This window comes from Hippocampus guttulatus, chromosome 15, assembly GCF_054856545.1.
Source record: "Hippocampus guttulatus isolate MCC_2025c chromosome 15, RoL_Hgut_1.0, whole genome shotgun sequence".
Lineage (NCBI taxonomy): Eukaryota > Metazoa > Chordata > Actinopteri > Syngnathiformes > Syngnathidae > Hippocampus > Hippocampus guttulatus.
Genome location: NC_141275.1, coordinates 11,148,889 through 11,169,582, shown reverse-complemented (window position 1 = coordinate 11,169,582; position 20,694 = coordinate 11,148,889). Strand labels below are relative to the sequence as shown.

At 42.1% G+C, this 20,694-nt stretch overlaps 1 protein-coding gene across 3 annotated transcripts in view; it reads left to right on the top strand.

Moving 5' to 3' along the window:
• Positions 1 to 20,694, top strand: part of cadm2a (cell adhesion molecule 2a) — a 154,098-nt gene that overhangs the window by 125,616 nt on the left and 7,788 nt on the right. For 2 of the 3 annotated variants that reach the window (XM_086131074.1, XM_086131073.1), the window contains 4 exons: positions 3,686 to 3,847; positions 3,942 to 4,032; positions 4,396 to 4,574; positions 8,887 to 9,000. In XM_086131074.1, the coding sequence (XP_085987200.1) occupies positions 3,686 to 3,847; positions 3,942 to 4,032; positions 4,396 to 4,574; positions 8,887 to 9,000 (546 nt within the window). The remainder of the gene's footprint in view (positions 1 to 3,685; positions 3,848 to 3,941; positions 4,033 to 4,395; positions 4,575 to 8,886; positions 9,001 to 20,694) is intronic. The other variant, XM_086131075.1, reaches the window with a different exon arrangement.

Below are 20,694 nucleotides of genomic sequence, written 5' to 3'. Positions count from 1 at the left end.
AATAATCTTAGCAGGGTCAAACTGTTGCCAGTTTAAAGCCTTTGTTAATCGTGTTAATATATTTTTATTTTTTAAATTCATCTTCCCTATTCGAGGAAAAGCCAGGCCTTTCCTCTTGTAACTATTTCGTGTACAAACGCGCCAGGCTACTTCCTGTTTGGTATCTTAGCAACCAGTCCACAAACAAAGAGTGCGTCTGTCATCCTGAGTCAACGGGCAACTACAATATTGAGCTCTTTGTTCTATTTTTAAATCTCTTCAGAATGTGCATTCTTCGATTTGTATCGGCTGAATCGTCGTTTTGTGTTGGATGCGATTCCAAGTGCTGTTGGTGTGTGACACTCACAACAGATTGACACAGTGTCCAAAGAACAGGGAAAGACACTGTGACCCCTCCGGTCTCATCCAATTCAGATCAACATAGTGGAGGTGGACAGCCTGCCAAGGTGTCGATACCCACCGGACTCGCAGGTCTCCTTTTTGACAGCGTTGTCGTCACGAAGACACTTCTCGGCCAGTGAATGTTCGGGGACTTGTGTCAGAGAGGACATGGTGATTTACACCTGCCAGGCGGCTGATACAAGTGTCTTACTTTTAAGAGTGTTCCCTCGACGTTGATCAGTGAAAACAGAGTCAAGCATGCCAGGGGCAGCATCTTTGTCCTCCAAATAGTGCTGTATATTGAAATGTCCACCTTCACAAATGAATGCACAGTATAACATCCTAAAGTACGTCTTTGCCGATAGGCAGTATGCATTGCTTTGTTTTCACGAGTGTCATATGGCGTGCGAACATTTGAGGCTGCCTGAAGGCTAAGCAAGGGAAGGCAGCTCGATTTATATCGCGCATATCATGCACAAGGTAACTCAATGCGCTTCACACAATTGAAAGTGCAATATTTCAAAGCATTTACAAACAAAAGAGTTCATTTCAAAGCAAAAGGTCAACTGAAATTATTGATAAAACAAGGTTTTTGAAAAATGTGATTTTAAAAATGCTTTCAACGAGTCATCCCTGGGCCTCCCGCTGCTGCAATTAGTCAGAGGGCTGTGAACGATGCTCCTCCCCCATCTCGGCAGTCTTGGCACACATTTCATGTCAGCTCCTTTGCCTTTCTCGCTTCTTCTTTAAAATGCCCTGAATCGAATCCTGTTCTCATAGTTTAGCAGGTGTCATATCCATTTTTGGCCCTCTGCCCTCAAAACTCCCGCAAGCTCAATGTAATAGTGGGTTGCACGAATCTCTACTGTCAAGCTTTAGCGAAAGGAAAGGATGGCATGTCGTGATGCACAATTGCGCAACTGCTATCATTAAACCTAGGTGTGCAAAATGGGCACGTTTAATACCTTGATAAATCTGCCATTCTGCTGGGCTAAATTCAGAAACTGATTTTTTTTTTTCATGAATCTAACGAGCAAAACAGATTTGCATTCTGCTTTGTTTTTCGTGGCTAAAAACCATTTCAATTTAGGTCTGACAGAACAAACTCTTACGGCTTACTTGGTTGGAGGCTAATTAGCACAAACAATGCCGCACGCCGTGCAAGAGATTCGGAGACAAAGAATTCCGCAAGGTAGAAGACAAGGTTGAAGTGATTTTTCATCATTGGAGCAAATCAAGGCTTTTAATTTGTGAATGGGAAAAGCAAACACAGTTTCAAATCCTCCTCCACAGACTAATAACCTTCTTTTTAATAGAGTAAAAACATTTTTAGTTGTGCAAAATTCAAAGAAGTCCTCCAGCGCCCCCATCAGTTACATCTGCGGCCGTATTTTTACTTTTTTCAGGGAATGTGTGCTTACCAGTAGCACACATTGGCTCCATGATGTTGGGAAATGCACTCATTTTATTATTTGATCAATTTCATTGTAGCAGATTTATGTTGAGGCTTATTTTGTTTTGTTGGGAGGAAAAAGTGCAGGGGGACAAAATGTTATCAATCCTTCACTTCCTCAGTTATGGCTGGCAATTAATTTTGGGGGGAACAGTATGAGATCCTGAAGGATAAAGCAAAGGAAATAGATTTTTTTTCTGTATCATAATCATGCAGAAGCAATTTGATTCGTGCAAACACAAAAAAAAGATATTGTAAAATGTAACTATTTTTTTCTTTTGTTTATCCATCCAGCCATCCAATTTTTCGAGTGCCTATTAAGGTTGCAGGTGAGCTGGGGCCTTTCCCCGATTGTCGTGGGGCGAGAGGCGGGAAAAATCTTGGACCGATCGTCAGGCAATCGCAATATCGACAAACATCCGTCAGTACAATTTCGAGTTTTCACTCAAACTAACATCGGCCGACATGTATTTGGAAAGCGGAAGGAAGCTGGAAGCTGAACCCGAACGTCAGCGTTAAGAGACAGATGTGCAAACCACATGTCCCACATGCTGCCATTATAAATTTTGTCAACATAAATATCATGATGTTTAGCTTTAATACATTTATTTTCGGTTGTTGTTTGCGGTCGTGTTGATAAAATTGCAGCCCATATTGCTGCAGTCTTTATTCGGTGTCTCCTTAATCTCATTAAATTGTGCAAGGGTACGTCATGTTGTGACCTGTATGCCAGTAGTATTATCTATTTATTTATTTTCCATTTTTCAAGTTTATCTTTTCATCCAGCCGTTTTTTGTTTTTTTCCTGTTTTCACCACCTCTATGGAAGGATGCTGCCGACGCTGCAGAGCTGTCAGTCATTCCTCTCAAGTGGGAGGCCAGCTCATTGGCTCGGTTTAGGGAAGTGACGGAGCAGAATTGTTGATTGACAGGGCGGATGAGAGAAAGAGAGCGAGAGAGGTGTGAGGCATGGGAGTCTGGTGGGATGATTTGGAAAGTGGAGCAGATGAGCACACAGTAGGGAAGCATGGGGAGAATAAACAGTGTCTTTAGGAGAAGCAAACAAAAGGTGTCCTGCACTAGGGAGGCTGGTGCTCCCTTGACTGTGCTCAGAATACACAAGTAGCACACATTTTTTTTTCCTAGGGTGGGGGGTGTCAAGATTATAACCATGAATAGCTAAACTCAGTACCGTATATATACATACTTCACCGGACACTACAATAAATAAATAATGTGCAAAGGCGTGCGCATGTAGGAGAGCGAAGACACTCCGCAACTTGCGCTCTTTCCTCACATGGAAATATTTGAGTCTCTTAGTCAAAATGTAATGTGTCAGCATACTTCCATGACAGCAATTACTACTTCGCTAATAGGCTTTGTTGCATCTTTTGGCGTTTTGGGGTGTTATGGCAAAAGCACAAAAAATGCAAATGAGAGTGTTTTTAGGAAATAGTTGCAAATAGTTTTTGCAGGAAGATAAAAATGGCAATAGATGGGAGTTCACTGTATGGTCATTGTTTTGGCTGGATTGGAGATGGATGCTCATGTTTGTAGATTAAGCTAAAAGCTCTCATCCCAGCCTGATCGAAGCATGATAGAATCATTCTTGCATTAACAGCTTATCGCATCGCCCCAATCAGCTCAATTTGACTTAATCTAATTACATTAACAGAGGACGATGGATATCCGCCTTCAGATCACATGTTGGTGCCCCTCGCAGTTTGATTTCAGATCTGTGCGGTGCGATAAAGATGCCCGCGGTGTTTCCGTAATCACAGATCGTAAAGCACAACATGTTGATGTGCCTCAGCGCCGCATCGCTGACGCTGTTGCGACGCTTTCGACGCAGGTGCCAAGGAGGTGAACGCTAGCGGGAAGACTTTCACAGTGCGCAGCTCGCTGCAGCTGCGCGTGGACAGAAATGATGACGGGGTGGCATACACTTGCAAAGTGGACCACGAGGCACTCTCGCAGTCGCCACATCAGACCACTGAAGTGCTGGAGGTGCACTGTGAGTATGAACCTAAACGCTTGATGTGAACAAATGAGTGTCCTGGACGAATGCCTTCATTTGACCCTCATAACTTTGTGTGTGTTTGTTTTAGATGCTCCTCGGGTGGAGATCGTCCACTCTCTCGCAGTCCCTCAGGAGGGTCAGTACCTAAAGCTGGACTGTGTGTCCCAAGGAAACCCTTCGTAAGTCACTTGTGTTTCATTTGTATGTGTATAAACACATGCACACACATGCACGGCATGCACGCATGCACACACACGCTACTAAATACTACTATTACTACCACTATTTTGATTGTTGTTGGTCTGTTATCGAAGAATCTTGTTTTCGGCTTCTTTTTTTTTTCTCCAAAATTGGGTGAATGCAACCCATTTTTTTACTCCTGATGATGAGAAAATGTAATTCTTTTTTTATTCTATTGTATTTTTTTTTAGATCTGGACTTCCTCATGTGTATTTGAAATTCCTTTCTCCGAAAGTCTACGTTATGCACGAGTATCTCATGAAGTGTCTGTCCAAATGAATCACGTTTGCTTCTCTTTCCAGACCAGATCCTGTGATGTGGACGAAAGACGGCGTGGAACTTTCGGACCTGGGTAGAGTGATTGTGGAGGGTCGGGAGCTGATATTCACATCACTGAACAAGACGGACAACGGCACGTACCGCTGCGAGGCCAGCAACCACCTCGGGACCAGCAACGCTGAATATGTACTCTACGTGTACGGTGAGTCCCGCGGGGGAAAAAGTTCACACGTATGCTTGCGTCTTAGGGAGTTCTAATATCTTTCGGCAACGGAGCGGAACATCATGTTTGTTGAAGGAGTCCATTGATTCTTGGAACAGTGGAACAGTCCGTTACCGTTTAATCCAGGTTTCATTTTGGAGTTCATGCTGGACTTTGAATTTGGAACAATTTAGTCATTTAACATGATATGTAAATGAGGGGTTTCTTTTTTAACCCTGGAGAACCCAAGAACCCTTTTCTTCTTTGGAAAATGATGAAGTTTACATTAAATGACTGCTATATGTTCACAGAACACCAAAATATATGGGGTTTTTTTTCAAATAGTTAATGCTTTAATCCTAATTTAGGATTAGGGCCAAATTTGACCCTTTGGGATTTAAGGGTCAAATTTGAGTAGCAGAATTTATAGGGGCCAAATTTGACCACATGGGTTCTCCAGGGTGAAATTAGATCAATCAGAGTCACAAAACAGAAAGTGTTTTCCACCGGGGAACGAATGGCAAGTCAGCCCGGTCGACAATGTACAATACATTCATTGTTTGGTACTCTTGACCAATTGCCGCTCCAAAAGAAAATGCATGAAAGCATCCAATCAAAATATACACTTTGGCCTGAAATGATCTTGCGTGTCAACCGTGCAAGATATCCGCCATAAAAGCAAGCACCAAAGTGAAGCGCGAGTGGTTTTCAAGCCTACCGCTGTGCATGTGTATCAGCAGTGTGAGTGATTAGTGGTAACGCGGCTCACAGGGCCTCAGGTGGCACTAATACCACCAACGTCTTTCTTTAAATAAACCCGCGTCCCAGATATTCCTCATGCATGCACACGGTGAGGGGAGGAGCGAGGGTGTGTGTTTGTGTGTGTGTGTGGAATTTAGTGCCGCGTTGTCAGTCATGCCACCGCGGAGGATAAGTCATCGCGAGTAACGCCAGAGGAGGTGGAGGATGAAGTGAATCAGTGTCAGGGAAAACAGATAGCTCTCCCTCCCGTTTTCCTGCGTCTCTCCGAATTAAGTCTCTGCTCCTTTTGTTTGAGGACGGCGGTGTGTGCGCGCGCGTGTGCGTGAAGGAGTTGAGGGACAACAAGGCAGAAAGGGAATTTCCCCAAGTGGAACAATAAATATTGCTTTATTATTACGACTCACATCCAGCGGGGCGTTTTGCACTGAGCATGATATTCAATATTCTTTGGTCAAATAATAGCGAGGCCGTGCAAAGTTAGGAAGCAAGGTTGCCATCAATAGTTCATGAAGTGTCTGCTTCAGGTCGGACTCGCGGCCGCTGTGATGTGAATGGAAACACTTTTTTTTTTGTCAGTCATGATAAATATAGGTATTGTGGGTTTCGGCTTCAAACAAAATCCCTCTTTGGTTGAAAGAAGCAACGTATTGCTCCAAACGTATTTTCAACACAGATGAATGAGATCACTCGCGTCTGTGCACCTGCATGTTGAACCTTTGATTGATGAGAAATCTATTTTAACTTATTCAGTACCAGCCAATTTTGGACCAAGTCTGAAAAGACGTTTAAAAACGTCTTTGGGAGTGAATGAGTTAATTGGCTGAACCCTTCAACCCTCGATGAAGTGTCGAGTTTGATGGTCTGATAGCAAACGGCGTTCTCACGATAATTCGGACGGAGAAGACCATGTTTGTGAATGAACAATTGCAGCATCATATTGTGGCAATATATTGCTTTTTTTTCCCCATAATTCATCCAAAAGTGTTTCTGCTGCACCAAAACTAAGGATGCAGTGAAGCAGTCAGCGGCATGACATAAATTAACAGCATTACCCAATATTTTAGCGGTACGACGATAAATCTACCGCTATTATGATAATGATTTGTTGTTCAGAAACATTTAATTCCCGCCACTTAACCATAATTATACGCCAATTTGTGTAGTCCACCATGAAAGCAGATTATTATCTTCGTGTTTCATCACAATGTGACATTTGCAACTATCCGCTGTTACTTTGAAAAACAGCAATCAACATTTTTTGCCTTTTTCCTGACCAAACCAGTTACGGAGTCATCATCACTTACGTTTGTCAATTTGAAATCAGGTCCTATTTTTATGAAAAAGGATACACATTAAAAGATGTTTATTTCCATACTTAATTAATCGGGCGGGGGGGGAAAAAATCCACAGATGAATCGATTATTAAAAATTGCAGCCATGAAATTATTTTGAAAAGAAGAGACGAAGTTCTCGGTCTCGCCCTTTACAAAGAATAGGTCCATATTTCTGGTGAGATTCAATTAGCGCGTGTCATTCCATGACTTGGAGCCTAGCATACCTTTAAAAATGTCATGGAAATGTAACGGCATAAAATAAACGGTGACCTTCCAGAAAACGATGTTTCAAACTGACAAACTCAACACCACAGAGAAGAGCAACCCGAGGCCCAAGAGAGTTAAAGAGTCCGATGGAGATTCATGACTCGTTCTTTGAAAATGGCACCCGCTTTGTCCCCGGCATTCATTAGTGATTAGCACACCTTTTAGCCTTTTGCGATTGCTGCCACAATTCTTGGGAAATACCTTTTTAATGGTTCCTCTGCAGCAAGGAGGCACTTTGACTTGGAAGCAGTTTTGTGCATCTCGCCGAGGCTGACGAGTCGCGTAGGCACCCGGGCCTTGCAGCACGGCCAATTAAAAAGCCTCCACCGCGCCATAAAAACCAGAGTGACACAAACAAGGTGGCGATGTCACCTCATTAACTTTCTCAAACAATGTTTCACCGCCGATCCCTTTGTCCCGTTAGTATTTGACCATCGCCTTGGAGGAAAAAACCTCAAGGAAAGTCTTCCAGCCGTGACTCGGGCTACCGTTGTTGTTGTTTTTGATATTTCTTTTGATTCTGGATTTATTTATTTTTTTTACCCTTTCTTGCACCCTATAACCCACATGTGTCAAAGTCAAGGTCCGGGGGCCAGATCTGGCCCGCCACATCATTTTATGTGGCCCGTGAAAGCAAATCAAACACGGCAACTTCCATGATGCTTGCGAAAATATGTACCAAAATATTAAATTCCCAAATGTAATAAATAAGAGAGACACGGGAAGCATTTTCTTGTTGCCAAACACCTCATTACAGTAACTTCAACAATAGTTGAACAAGCTGTTATTTTTTACTTCTTTATTTGATTTCAGTCAAAATGTCCCTCCAAGGGAAAAAAATGTGGCCCGCGACGAAAATGGGTTTGACGCCCCTGCTATAACCTGATAACATGATAAACCGTCATTCTTTTTTTTAGGCTAAGTCTTTTTTTTGTTTGTTTGTTTTTTGTATGTTTAAATGTTGCTGCTCTCCTCATCATTGTGACATCAAACCACTCCCACTTCCCGTGGTTGTCTTCACTTCCACCAGTCACATTTCTAATTCAGTAGAACCTCCGGATAAGATATTTTCATTCATTTTAATATGTTTTATTGCATTTCATGTTAAAAATGTATTCGGTATTATTTGTAGTGGATCCAATCATTCTTCCCTCTAGCAACTATTAAAAAAAATCAAATAACCACAAATCTAGTGACTTTGTGTGGCTATTAAAGACTACTGAAGACTCTGATACTCCCTCCAGTCAATTTCCGAAAATAAGTCCTCTGATAAAAAAAATATTTTTTTATTTATGACCGTGTTAGTAGTTCTGCAGACTTGGGGTGCGGAAAGAACAAAACCAAGCAACCTGGTTTACCTATTTTGTCTTCACTGGTTGTTCTAGAAACATGGTGGTAAAACTGATAGTTTTATGAAGTTGAGAAATCCTGAATAAAAACCCCCCCCCGGGTGCTTTTTTCTGCAGCGTTGATGCGATCGGCTAGAATTAGTTCTCCGGGCGATGTAAACATGCGAGATAAATGCGTCCTCATCCACAACATGCCTTTGGAGCTTCTTCTTCACCGTAACATCGGATTTATCTTGTGGTCAAAATGTGAAGCAAAGTGAAGATGACCTCTCGAAAGAGCGAGAGGGCGGGCGTTTTGACGCCAGGTGATTAAGGTCTATCGTGATGAAAACGCAACACGAGACGCTCCGACTGCGGGATTTCTGCCGGGCGATTTTTATCCACATGACATACGTTAGCATTTGCTTCATTGTTGACTATATTAGTATGTACATTTCTGCTTGTTTTTTTTAACCACCGTTTTTGTTCTCCCCATTGCTATGTCATGCTTTGCTGTAACCACTCGCCGCCATATCTAATTTCTCCCTTTTTCAATCCGTCGCCCCCCCAGTTATTGTTTGTCCTTTGTAAATGTTTGTATGTCTATCCACCCCCCTCCAGAAGAACCCACCACCCTGCCTCCATCCACCACACCCCCCTTCCATCCCATCCCCCCAGACTCCACCGCTCTAATAGGCACCCTCGCTTCAGACCCCGCAGTCACTGGAAACCGAGGTACAGTACCACCAACCCGCTTCCTTCCAACCTCCTCGCCATATTTGGGCATCTCACGCTTGTCTTACCTTAACTGTTGTGTGTGCTTATTTCTTTGCCATCTCACACCTCACTGTCCATGTTCAAAAATTAATAATTGAAGAAACTTACTGGGTTTTTTGCCCCCCCCCCTTTAAGATGCTTCCTCTCACTTATTGTATTCAGTCTGAGTACAGCTGTTTAAAATCCAATGTCCCCCTTGACATTCCCGAAGACTTCAGTAGTCCCGTGTCATGAAAGCTCAAAGAAGTAAATGTCATGTCCAACCGCAAATGTCTGCCCCCCAGAGATGACTCATCGTGACTCCTAATGCTGTGCTCAATCCAGGGAAACCTTTCACACTTGAAAAGAACCCTTTTTTTTTCTTTCTTAAGTAGTAACTCAAACTTTTACGGAGTGCCGTTGATCTACAGTCCTCTCATATTAAAGTTGAATGATTTGTGTTATGAGGAATGGGCTGTCATCTTTAAAGGGGATTTGAGGATTATGAGAGGGAACGCAAAATGCTGATGTCACCTTTTTTTAAGTGTCTACCATTGCCACAAAGGTTGATGACGTGTAGGATAATCATTATAGATTGAACCGTTCGGGTGTCCACTGGAGTGTGGACTATGAAAGCACCGCGGTGGTGCACATGTTCGTGACATGTGGTCGGAATTCAAAAGAAAAAAATAATGGTATGCAATCCTCTTAAATTTGTACGAAAATAAGGCTCAAGCCATAAATGTTGGACTAGTAATTAAATATTCTCAGCCGGTACCATAGAATCCAGTGTGAAGAGGTCACGGTCGTGTCTCCATGCGTTGCTTTAATCCTCCGCAAGGCCGACAGCATCATATTTGAGTTAACCATGTTTCAGCCCTCCGTAGTGTGAAGAGCCCTTCCAAGATTGGAGTCAGAAAAAGTTTCTCGCGTCTATCACGGTGACAACCAACGAGCCCGCAGACGCCAGAAAGATGTTATCGCCGGATGAGAACTACTTTCACACACTGCGGTGGGGATATTGTCAAGTGATACAAGGAAGAAATGAAGGACTTTTGTTGAACCCTTCAACGTTATGGAGGAGGAGTTGGCATGATGCGGCTCAACGAGGTTGTTGGGAGTAATAAGACGCTAGCTGGACAAGATGTTTCCAGATAGGGGGAATTTGGGGATTATTGTTTGGCCGTCGTGGTTGGCAGACCACTTAAGTGCCAGTCTGATGTTGAACAAAGCACTTAGAGGAACTAATAGACAAAAGTTCCTTGTCCCATTTTTCACAGGCTTCTCGGGCCGTGTTCCAAATGGAAAGTGAAGAGCAAATCCATTATGAAAAATGCGTAGTCTGAATTTTTAAATGAAGTTTTACCACAGAGAAAGCTAACTGTCACAGACGTAGTGCTCCCGCGTTACGTCTGTAATATTGAAAAAAAATTGAATAAATCATGGGTCACATTGCTCAAACAGTTTTAAAAATGACCAAAAATACCTGCTAGATAGTTGCGATGTAGGGCGGCGCGGTGTTTGACTGGTTAGCACGTCGGCCTCACAGTGAAGAGGTGCAGGGTTGGATCCCAGCTCCGGCATTCCTGAGTGGAGTTTGCATGTTCTCCTGTGTGGGTTTTCTCCGGGTACTCCACTTTGCTCCCGCATTCCAAAAACATGCATGGCAGGCTAATGGAACTCTCTAAATTGTCCCTAAATTGTGGTGCAGTTGCCCACGACACTTATGAGGACAAACGGATCAGAAAACGGATGGACGGATAGTTACGATGCATGCTAAACAAGACGCCGCAGATCACTCACGGGCAGTGAAAGCTAGCTAACTTGTGCAACTTTAGCCAGAAGCTAACATCTTGAGACCGTCTTCATATTGGCGGCGAAGAACAAGGGCAGTGTGACACAAAGTGAAGCTTCATCGCCAGAGTATGTCCAATAATACACCGACGGCAACCGTGGGCTTATGACAACTTTCTTCATCAAAGCACAACAAATGTGATAAAACTTGCTGGAATATGCCAGGGTTCGTTGAAGTCTAGCTAATGGTTCCTATGGAGCAACGGACAGAACGATGGGTGCGCAGTCGTCTGGACGCTTGATGAATATGCAAACCGATAATATAGACAAACCAGAAGAAGGCTCTGAACGGAACGGTTCCGCTGGTGATTCTGTTCCTCCACCCACGCTACGATACGGCCACACGAGACGTCGCGTTGGATTGACATGTCAATTTAAAACTGAGGTGCTGCGTTAAGCGATATGCAGATGAGTTAGCTGACCCTGAAAGTCTCAAAGTTGAATCCAGCATTTGCGGGCGATCCTCCCCAGTGCCTTGCTTTCTGCGGCGGCTCTTTTTCCCTTTTGAACCTCTTCTTTCAGTGTCATCGGCTTTACTCTCCACCGCACGCGACATCTCTCTAGGCTTCCGCTCGACGTTCCATATTCCCCATCAGCTTCTGATGTCTATTTGTGTTCTGCTGACATACAAGAGGGGTGCAGCTTCTCCGCGTATCGCGAGGGAATCTGAATATCAGACTCCTTCAATGCGTCCCCAGTCGCGGGATGCTCCGCTATCTGGTTTCATGTGTCTTCTTGATTTATTACCAGCTCTTTCCACGGGCTCTAGATGAAAGCAAACACGGACGGAGCCGCTTCCCGCCCCGTGACGTTTTGTCTTTTTAATAAAGTTGTCCGCCTGAGCTGAAGGCGTGTGGTCGGTTCAACGTCGTAGCTCGTAAGGCGAGATATTAGCATATAATACACCCGACGATCTGTTTCATCCATTCCACTCTTTACTTTTTGACACCTTGCTACTCTTTATCAACCCGAGGTGGGGGAAAAAAAATGCTAGTTAGTGCGTACCAAGCTAGCATTTGCTAAATCACATTTCTATTCGAGGTGGGTGTATGTTGTTATAAATATACGCCTAATGGACTTGGTAGTGTTTAATTTATGAAGATTCGGAGATGAATATCCCTGGTTTGGAATCACATCTTAGAAATAATTTTTGGCATTTGCTGCCAACACAAGTCATCCAGTCTCACAGCAAGACGTCGGTAAAAAGTGAACAGACGCCACATGAAAAGTCTCGCTTTTGCTTGGAAAGTGCCAAACAACTCAAGTTCCAGGCCTAAAACAAGGAACGCCTTGACAACAACGCCAGTGATGAAGGGAGAAACAAAATGTGTCCGCTTCTGTAATATTTAACACAAGAACTGGCAGTCATTTTTTGCAGAATTTTCTTGATTTACTCATTGGAACTGTGCGGATTATCAAACACTTTTGTTCTCCTTTATCATATTTATCACTTTGAGAAAGAAACTGTGGTGATGTGTGGCTTTTATTTCTTTCTCCTCAGCCTAACAATAGAATATGGACCCACAATTCCTGCGGAATGTACAATACTGTGATCACGATTTTTGTTGCGATTAAATTGCTATCTCGGGGCCAAACTAAGAATCAGTCAGATGACTTTGTGCAACTGGCGGTGTACGCTTTTAGATTGGTCACCAGTCCTTCCGAGAGCACACGAAGAGAAATAACCATTCACACTCAACATTTGAGATTCCTCAATTACCCGACACGCATGTTTTTGCAGCGTGAGAGAAATAAAACCAGAGCTGAACCTCTCCACTGCGAGGCAACGCAAGGCAGCGTCATCTATTTAGCGCATTTCAAACACAAGCTAACTCAATGTGCTTCACATTCATTAAAAGCACATTTACAAACAAAAGAGCTAAATGCGTTTAAAAACAAAGTGAGGAAATAAAAAGCTTACTGAAACTACCAAAAGAATGTCGTGCAAGAGGGAAATAATACCCATGCAACAAATCCACACACTCAGTCTCCCACTATAATGAGAATGACTTTAAAAATGGTCCGCTTGAAAATATGTACATGCTTAGTCCTAATACAGCTAATATGGCTTAAATCCAACTATGAGTTGGATCAGTGGAGTCACATCTCGAATGGTAGCATTTATTCAGTCTTGCCGGAATATTAGCCAATAAATATTTGATGTAGCTGACTTGATGGTTCGAATAAATAGTCTAATTAGCTCCCCCACGCCTCGTGACGGTTGTTGACCTCTGGGGTGTAGCTTCACAGCAAAGATAAAGATTCCTAATCTGTGGTGTATGACTTCAGACTGATGCCTGAAGTGTAGCCTGTGATTCACTGTATTGATTAAGCGCTGGAGGGTGCGCCCCGGTCAGCCTTAATGGCAATAATACGTCTTTCGCTAAGCACCAAAGGTCTGTGCAATGTCATCCGAGTGTGTACATAAACACATCCTCCGCTGCGCGTGGCCGCTTTACCTCTCTGCCGTGTTCTTCTCCGTGGCTTTGCAAATTAGCTGTGACCTTGCCAAGATTAAATTAGTAATCACGCGCAACACGGCTTTCTTTGAAATATTTACTGTTCACTCCTCATGCTCGGTATTCCTTTGGCCAACCGCTGTTGCCTGATACCGGTGCTAAGAACGGGGGCGAGGGGGGCTGCCTCGGAGAGGACAGCAATTATTCATGGCCCGTGTCTCTGCCTGTGGAGGAGCAGAAATAATGAAAGAAGGCACGTCCACACTTAAAGTTATCTTCTCTGACTTTATACCTCAGAAGAATGAAGAATAAAAGAAGGGGGGGGGGGGGGGACTGCATCGGCGGCCTCGACACAAACAATGGTTGTACTATAACTGGAGATATGTACTGAAATTGTCCCAAGTGATACGAGGAAGCGGGTGGACACCTGATTATGTTACGTCAGAGTCTATAACCGCGGCTTTTGCGCTCAATAAGGACCAACTTGGTAAGCAAAGACACGCTCACATCCATTCATGCATTTTCTATGCCACTTTTTCCTGTTGGGGTTGCAGCCCCCCCCCCCCCCCGAAAAAAATTAATACGCTGCTTTAAAAAGCAAAGTTTTGGAAATAAAGCTTGAAGAGGCTTTGAAGTTAGCTCTTTCCAAGATGTCGCATGTGCATCCCCTTACATACAGACAGTCAGAGGTGAATTACAGCAGCAAATTGGCAAAGTTTGTCCTCTTTTTTTTTTCTCTTGGGGCTGTGAATTGGTTGCTTCGTGTTGTCCACTAGAAGGGTCAAAGGTGGTGGATCGATAATGGGTTGCTGCGGTGTGGCGAGGCGATCTTTATCTCAAGCCCGCGTGTGTTCAGGATGCAATGTGGATTGTCTGAAGACTTGGAACGAGCGGCGGTTTAATTACCAACTTTCCTCTGGGGTCTGTTCCTTGAGGGTTTGCACTGTCTGCATTTAAAGATGGAAGGGGGGTCTTTTCCCGACAATGAAATATTCATGAATCTCGCACTTGATTGTGAAATCTACCTTGCAAAATAGGCTGACTTAAATAAAGGTTACAAAAGTTTTGGAAATAATGAAACCCAAAGAAGAAGAGACTGAATTGAATAGAAGTGAAAGTGGAAGAAAATAAGTTCAGTACCTCAGTGGAATTTCCATTCCTACTGCGGAGAGAAAGAAAAAACATTTGTATGTAAGCTGTATCTAATCACTTATCTACGCTAACGTAGCAGCAACGTCATGAGTACAGTCAATATATGAGTGGAATCCCCTTTATTGACAAAAATATACAGCAATCCGATAAAAAAACTAAGAGCAGCGTTAACAGAACGTGCTTTCCTGTACCGCATAAGGACATACTCTTGACCCGCGCTCCCGTCGCACCTTCAAGCAAGGGCAGTGTATTCTTCACATTTTTCCCTTAGCCACCATTGCTAACCTTTCAAAGAAAAAGCAGAGCACACAGTTTTGTTTTTGTTTCCCAACTTTGAGCATGAAGGACACAGAAAAAAAAAGTGCCCAGTGCGCTCTGCAGGCGCTCCTGTTCAATCTGCTTCAGACGAGGGAGAAACCTGTTGCGAAAACTCAATAAGTGAAAGGACAATTTTCATTCCTCGGGGGGATTTCGAACCGCTTTATTCCATTGCTATCGATCTAACGTTAGCGCAGGGTTAGGACGCGCGATGAGCAGAAATAACATTTTCTCTTTGCGGCCGCTGCTATGGTGGGTGATGTGTTGAAACCAAAAGGATTATGTTCCAGTCGCGGCGCCCTCAAAGGCTCCAAAAGAGGTTAAATATTGAACAGCCGCGACAGTCTTCTGTCCGTTCGCTGCCCCACAAAACGGCGAGCGGCGCAGGGCGAATTAAAACATAATGCAAAGGTCTTTGCGCTTATTGCTGAGCCACCTTATTGATGAGCTGTCACATTAACTGGCTTCGGGGGAAGAAATATAGCAACAATTTGCAAGTAAGCGTAGAACACGGGGGAGAGAAATCATTAGATCTCGAGGCTCGTGCGCGGAATTACATATAATAAAGCCCTTCTCTACTTATTCAAACACTTGACGGACTGCGTTTTATTTGTCAATGAAGCTTTATTTCCTCACTCATCCCTCCAAAGGATACAGTGGTACCTCTACTTAGGAAATTTATTGGTTTTGGAAGAAATGTCTTAACTAGAAAATTTTGTAAGTAGAGACGTGTTTTCCATGTAAATGCCCTAATCCGTTCCAAGCCCCTCTAAAATTCAGACATAAATGTTTTCTTAAGCATAAAAATGCATCAAAATATGTAACAAATACATGGTACAATTAAATTATTGCATAATAAATTAGGGTTGTGCATTACGTAAAAAATAAAGAATGGAGTAAAGAATAAAAATTATGTTCATTTAACTTTTAACTCTCTCTCAGAAGTGGTTTTTGACGTGTCCCTCTGTGGGTTTGTCATTTAACTCAGTTAGTTGCGAACCATCCCACTCACACAGTGAGACAGAAATTGTTAGAGAAACAAAAAAAGGGCTAAAGTTGTCATTGAGTTAGCGCAGGTGCCGCGCTCAACTTCTGGTCGCTTCTTCTGGCTGTTTGGCAGAGGTTATCGACTCGGCCGAATACCTCAGACGCTATGATCGATTGATTCTCGCATTCGGCTTAATGAATTCATATGATTAATTATCTCACTCTGATTATAACTTCATTTTCATTGCGAGAGCAGGACGGGAGGGAGTCTTGCTGCTTGAATATTCAAGAGCGTGTCCACGACCATGTGAGGGGTTTTATTGAATGATTAGAAGGAGTAATTTGTTTTCAGAATCTAATTAATCCTCTCAGAGACACCAAGCAATAATCCGCAAGGACACACACGCACACACACACACACACACACACACACACACACACAAATAAAGTAAAAATGCACACACGTCTCAGTAACGACATTTCGACGATTCTTAGCGTTGCATGTGTTGCCTTTCTCCAAATGTTAGACGCTTGTCTTTTTTTTTTTTTTTGTCCTTCTGCCACAGCCCAAAGGGACTTCTCCATCTTGGCTGCAGAAGTCGACATTGATGAGGTGAAGCTCAACCAGTCTAAGCCCAAAAAGTTGGGCTTCATTGACTTACTGAACTAGTGGGGTCTGCGGGCACTTTGGAATACTTTCTCTCTGATTATTAACTGCTGTAATACGCAACTTCCAAATGAAATCAGACATTAGTAGCGACTCCCGTTTTGAGCGCAATCCTGCGAGGTGACTTTTAAACCCAACATCAGATGTGCAGCGAAGCACCTTGTGTAGATAAAAGCATTGGAAATCTTGTAAAAGTGTGTTTTATCTTGTCGCTTCATGGTCAAGTGAAAAATGTGCCGTTTTGCTTTCATTATTTGACTCTGTCAGCGATGAATTCGACGAGCCTTATCTCTGTCAAGGCGGGATTTTCGACACGGCTCATTAGATTGGGCGGGTGTACATAATGTTGGGTCTTCAAATGGTGTTCTCGGATGCCGTAGTTGCTGGCGCCTGAGTCAATATCACAATCAGTTTAAGAATGCAGATTGGTCAAGCGATCAGTTTTTTTAATTGATTAACCACAAGCAGAATACGTACATGCAAGCACAATTGGTGAGCTTTGCTGACAGGGTGGACATTTTGGCGATTGTTAGCATTTTGTGAGCACATGGTGGAATTTTCTCTGAGCAAGCAGACGGTACTGTTGAGCACAAGTCGTCGGAATATCCGAAAGCGGTTTGTAGCAATCGATATAATTGATATTAGCATAATTAAAATGCTAATTAATCTCAATTGTAGTTAGCAGAGCAGTGTGTAGGACATAAATTGAAGGGAATGCATTGAAAGAAACATCGCATTGGACTGTATTGTTTGTGAATAAGACTTAGGGGTTTCTCGATGACTTAGTGATGAGAACACCAAAGGCACTTTGTAGATACCCGTGCGTTTTATTTATTTATTTATTTAAATCAAATGGACCATGCACCCAGCAAGAACCGAGGCACGGCGGAGCGATTGATTCCTTCGTAAGTTTAAAGGTCAGCAAGAACAAATAGGTGCTACAGCAGCACCAACAGGGTTTCTTCTGCAGTTATCCCAGCGAACTGGCTGCGAACTGAGTCACAGCAGCAAGGAAAAGCCGTCAGATGAGGACCGAGCTGGCGGCTTGGGGAGGAACACTTTTTTGGTGGAGTCAGTGAGTCACACAAGCTGTGAGGGTCTTTGATTTATTCAACATGGCCGGTCGACAAGGAGAGCGCCATAAATATTGAAGGAGAAGTTTCCTCTGCTGCACTCTCATATGAAATCGCAAAGAGAACGTATGTGCCCTTCATGTGATGTGGAGCCATGGAGATCCAGAAGCTTCCATTTTGTCTTTCTTCCGTTTTCCATCTTGCACGACCATTGACGAAAAAAATGACCATGTATAGTAAGGCGTTTTTAGCCCAAAAATACGACCATGTATAGTAAGGCGTTTTGGGCCGAAATTTTTAGCCCCAAAAAGCGACCATGTATATAGTAAGGCGTTTTTTGACGGAAAAAAAACGCCCATGTATAGTAAGGCGTTTTTGGCTGAAATTTTTAGCCCAATAAAACGACCATGTATAGTAAGGCGTTTTTAGCCGGAAAAAAAAGACCATGTATAGTAAGCCGTTTTTAGCCCAAAAACACGACCATGTATAGTATGGCGTTTTTAGACGGAAAAAAAACGACCATGTATAGTAAGGCGTTTTTTGACGAAAAAAAACACCATGTATAGTAAGGCGTTTTTTGACAAAAAAAACGACCATGTATAGTAAGGCGTTTTTTGACAAAAAAAACGACCAGGTATAGTAAGGCGTTTTAGCCGAAAAAAACGACCATGTATAGTAAGGCGTTTTCTGATGAAAAAAATGACCATATATAGTATGGCGTTTTTTGACGAAAAAAAAAGACCATGTATAGTAAGGCGTTTTTAGTCAAAAAAACGACCATGTATAGTAAGGCGTTTGTGGCCGAATTTTTTAGCCGAAAAAAAACACCATGTATAGTAAGGCGTTTTAGCCGAAAAAAACGACCATGTATCGTAAGGCGTTTTTAGCCGAAAAAAACGACCATGTATAGTAAGGCGTTTTTAGCCGAAAAAAACGACCATGTATAGTAAGGCGTTTTTAGCCGAAAAAAACGACGATGGATAGTAAGGCGTTTTTATCCGAAAAAAACGACCATGTATATATAGTAAGGCGTTTTTAGCCGAAAAAAACGACCATGTATAGTAAGGCATTTTTAGCCGAAAAAAACGACCATGTATAGTAAGGCGTTTTTGACCCGAAAAAAAACGACCATGTATAGTAAGGCGTTTTTGGCCGAAAAAAAAACGACCATGTATACTAAGGCGTTTTTAGCCCAAATAAAAAGACCATGTATAGTAAGGCGTTTTTGGGCGAAAAAAACGACCATGTATAGTAAGGCATTTTTAGCCGAAAAAAAACGACCATGTATAGTAAGGCGATTTTTGGCGGAAAAAAAACTACCATTTACTGTATAGTAAGGCGTTTTTAGCCGAAAAAAATGACCATGTAAAGTAAGGCATTTTTTGACGAAAAAAACGACCATGTATAGTAAGGCGTTTTTAGCCGAAAAAAAAACATGTATAGTAAGGCGTTTTTAGCCGAAGAAAAAGACCATGTATAGTAAGCCGTTTTTAGCCCAAAAAAACGACCATTTACTGTATAGTAAGGCGTTTTTTGACGAAAAAAACGACCATGTATAGTAAGGCGTTTTTGGACGAAAAAAACTACCAAGTATAGTATGACGTTTTTTGACGAAAAAAAAGACCATGTATAGTAAGGCGTTTTTAGTCGAAAAAAACGACCATGTATAGTAAGGCGTTTTTGGGTGACATTTTTAGCCCAAAAAAACGACCATGTATAGTAAGGCGTTTTTGGCCGAAAAAAAACACCATATATAGTAAGGCGTTTTTAGCAGAAAAAAACGACCATCTATAGTAAGCCGTTTTTGGACGAGAAAAATGACCATGTAAAGTAAGGCGTTTTTTGATGAAAAAAAACGACCATGTATAGTAAGGCGTTTTTGGATGAAATTTTTAGCCGAAAAAAACCACCATGTATATAGTAAGGCGTTTTCTGATGAAAAAAATGACCATGTATATAGTATGGCGTTTTTTTTGGGCTAAAAACGCCTTACTATACTATGTCGTTATTTTCGGACTAAAAACGCCTTACTATACTATGTCGTTTTTTTCGGCCTAAAAACGCCTTACTATACTATGTCGTTTTTTTCGGGATAAAAACGCCTTACTATACTATGTCGTTTTTTTCGGCCTAAAAACGCATTACTATACTATGTCGTTTTTTTCGGGATAAAAACGCCTTACTATACTATGTCGTTTTACTTAGCTAAAAACGCCTTACTATACTATGTCGTTTTTTTCGGGATAAAAACGCCTTACTGTACTATGTCGTTTTTCTTAGCTAAAAACGCCTTACTATATATACTATGTCGTTTTTTTCGGGCTAAAAACGCCTTACTATACTATGTCGTTTTTTTTAGCCTAAAAACGCCTTACTATATATACTATGTCGTTTTTTTCAGCCTAAAAACGCCTTACTATACTATGTCGTTTTTTTCAGCCTAAAAACGCCTTACTATACTATGTCGTTTCTTTTTGTTAAAAACGCCTTACTATACTATGTCGTTTTTTTTCGGGCTAAAAACGCCTTACTATACTATGTCGTTTTTTTTCGGGCTAAAAAGGCCTTACTATACTATGTAGTTTTTTTTAGCTAAAAACGCCTTACGATACTATGTCGTTTTTATCGGGCTAAAAACGCCTTACTATACTATGTCGTTTTTTTCGGCCTAAAAACACATTACTATACTATGTCGTTTTTTTCGGGATAAAAACGCCTTACTATATTATGTCGTTTTTCTTAGCTAAAAACGCCTTACTATACTATGTCGTTTTTTTTTAGCTAAAAACGCCTTACTATACTATGTCGTTTTTTTCGGGCTAAAAACGCCTTACTATACTATGTCGTTTTTTTCGGCCTAAACACGCCTTACTATACTAAGTCGTTTTTTTCGGCCTAAACACGCCTTACTATACTATGTCGTTTTTCTTAGCTAAAAACGCCTTACTATACTATGTCGTTTTTTTTTAGCTAAAAACGCCTTACTATATACTATGTCGTTTTTTTCGGGCTAAAAACGCCTTACTATACTATGTCGGGGGTTTTTTTGCCTAAAAACGCCTTACTATCGTTTTTTTTTTTCGGGCTAAAAAAGCCTTACTATACTATGTCGTTTTTTTTTTAGCTAAAAACGCCTTACTATATACTATGTTGTTTTTTTCGG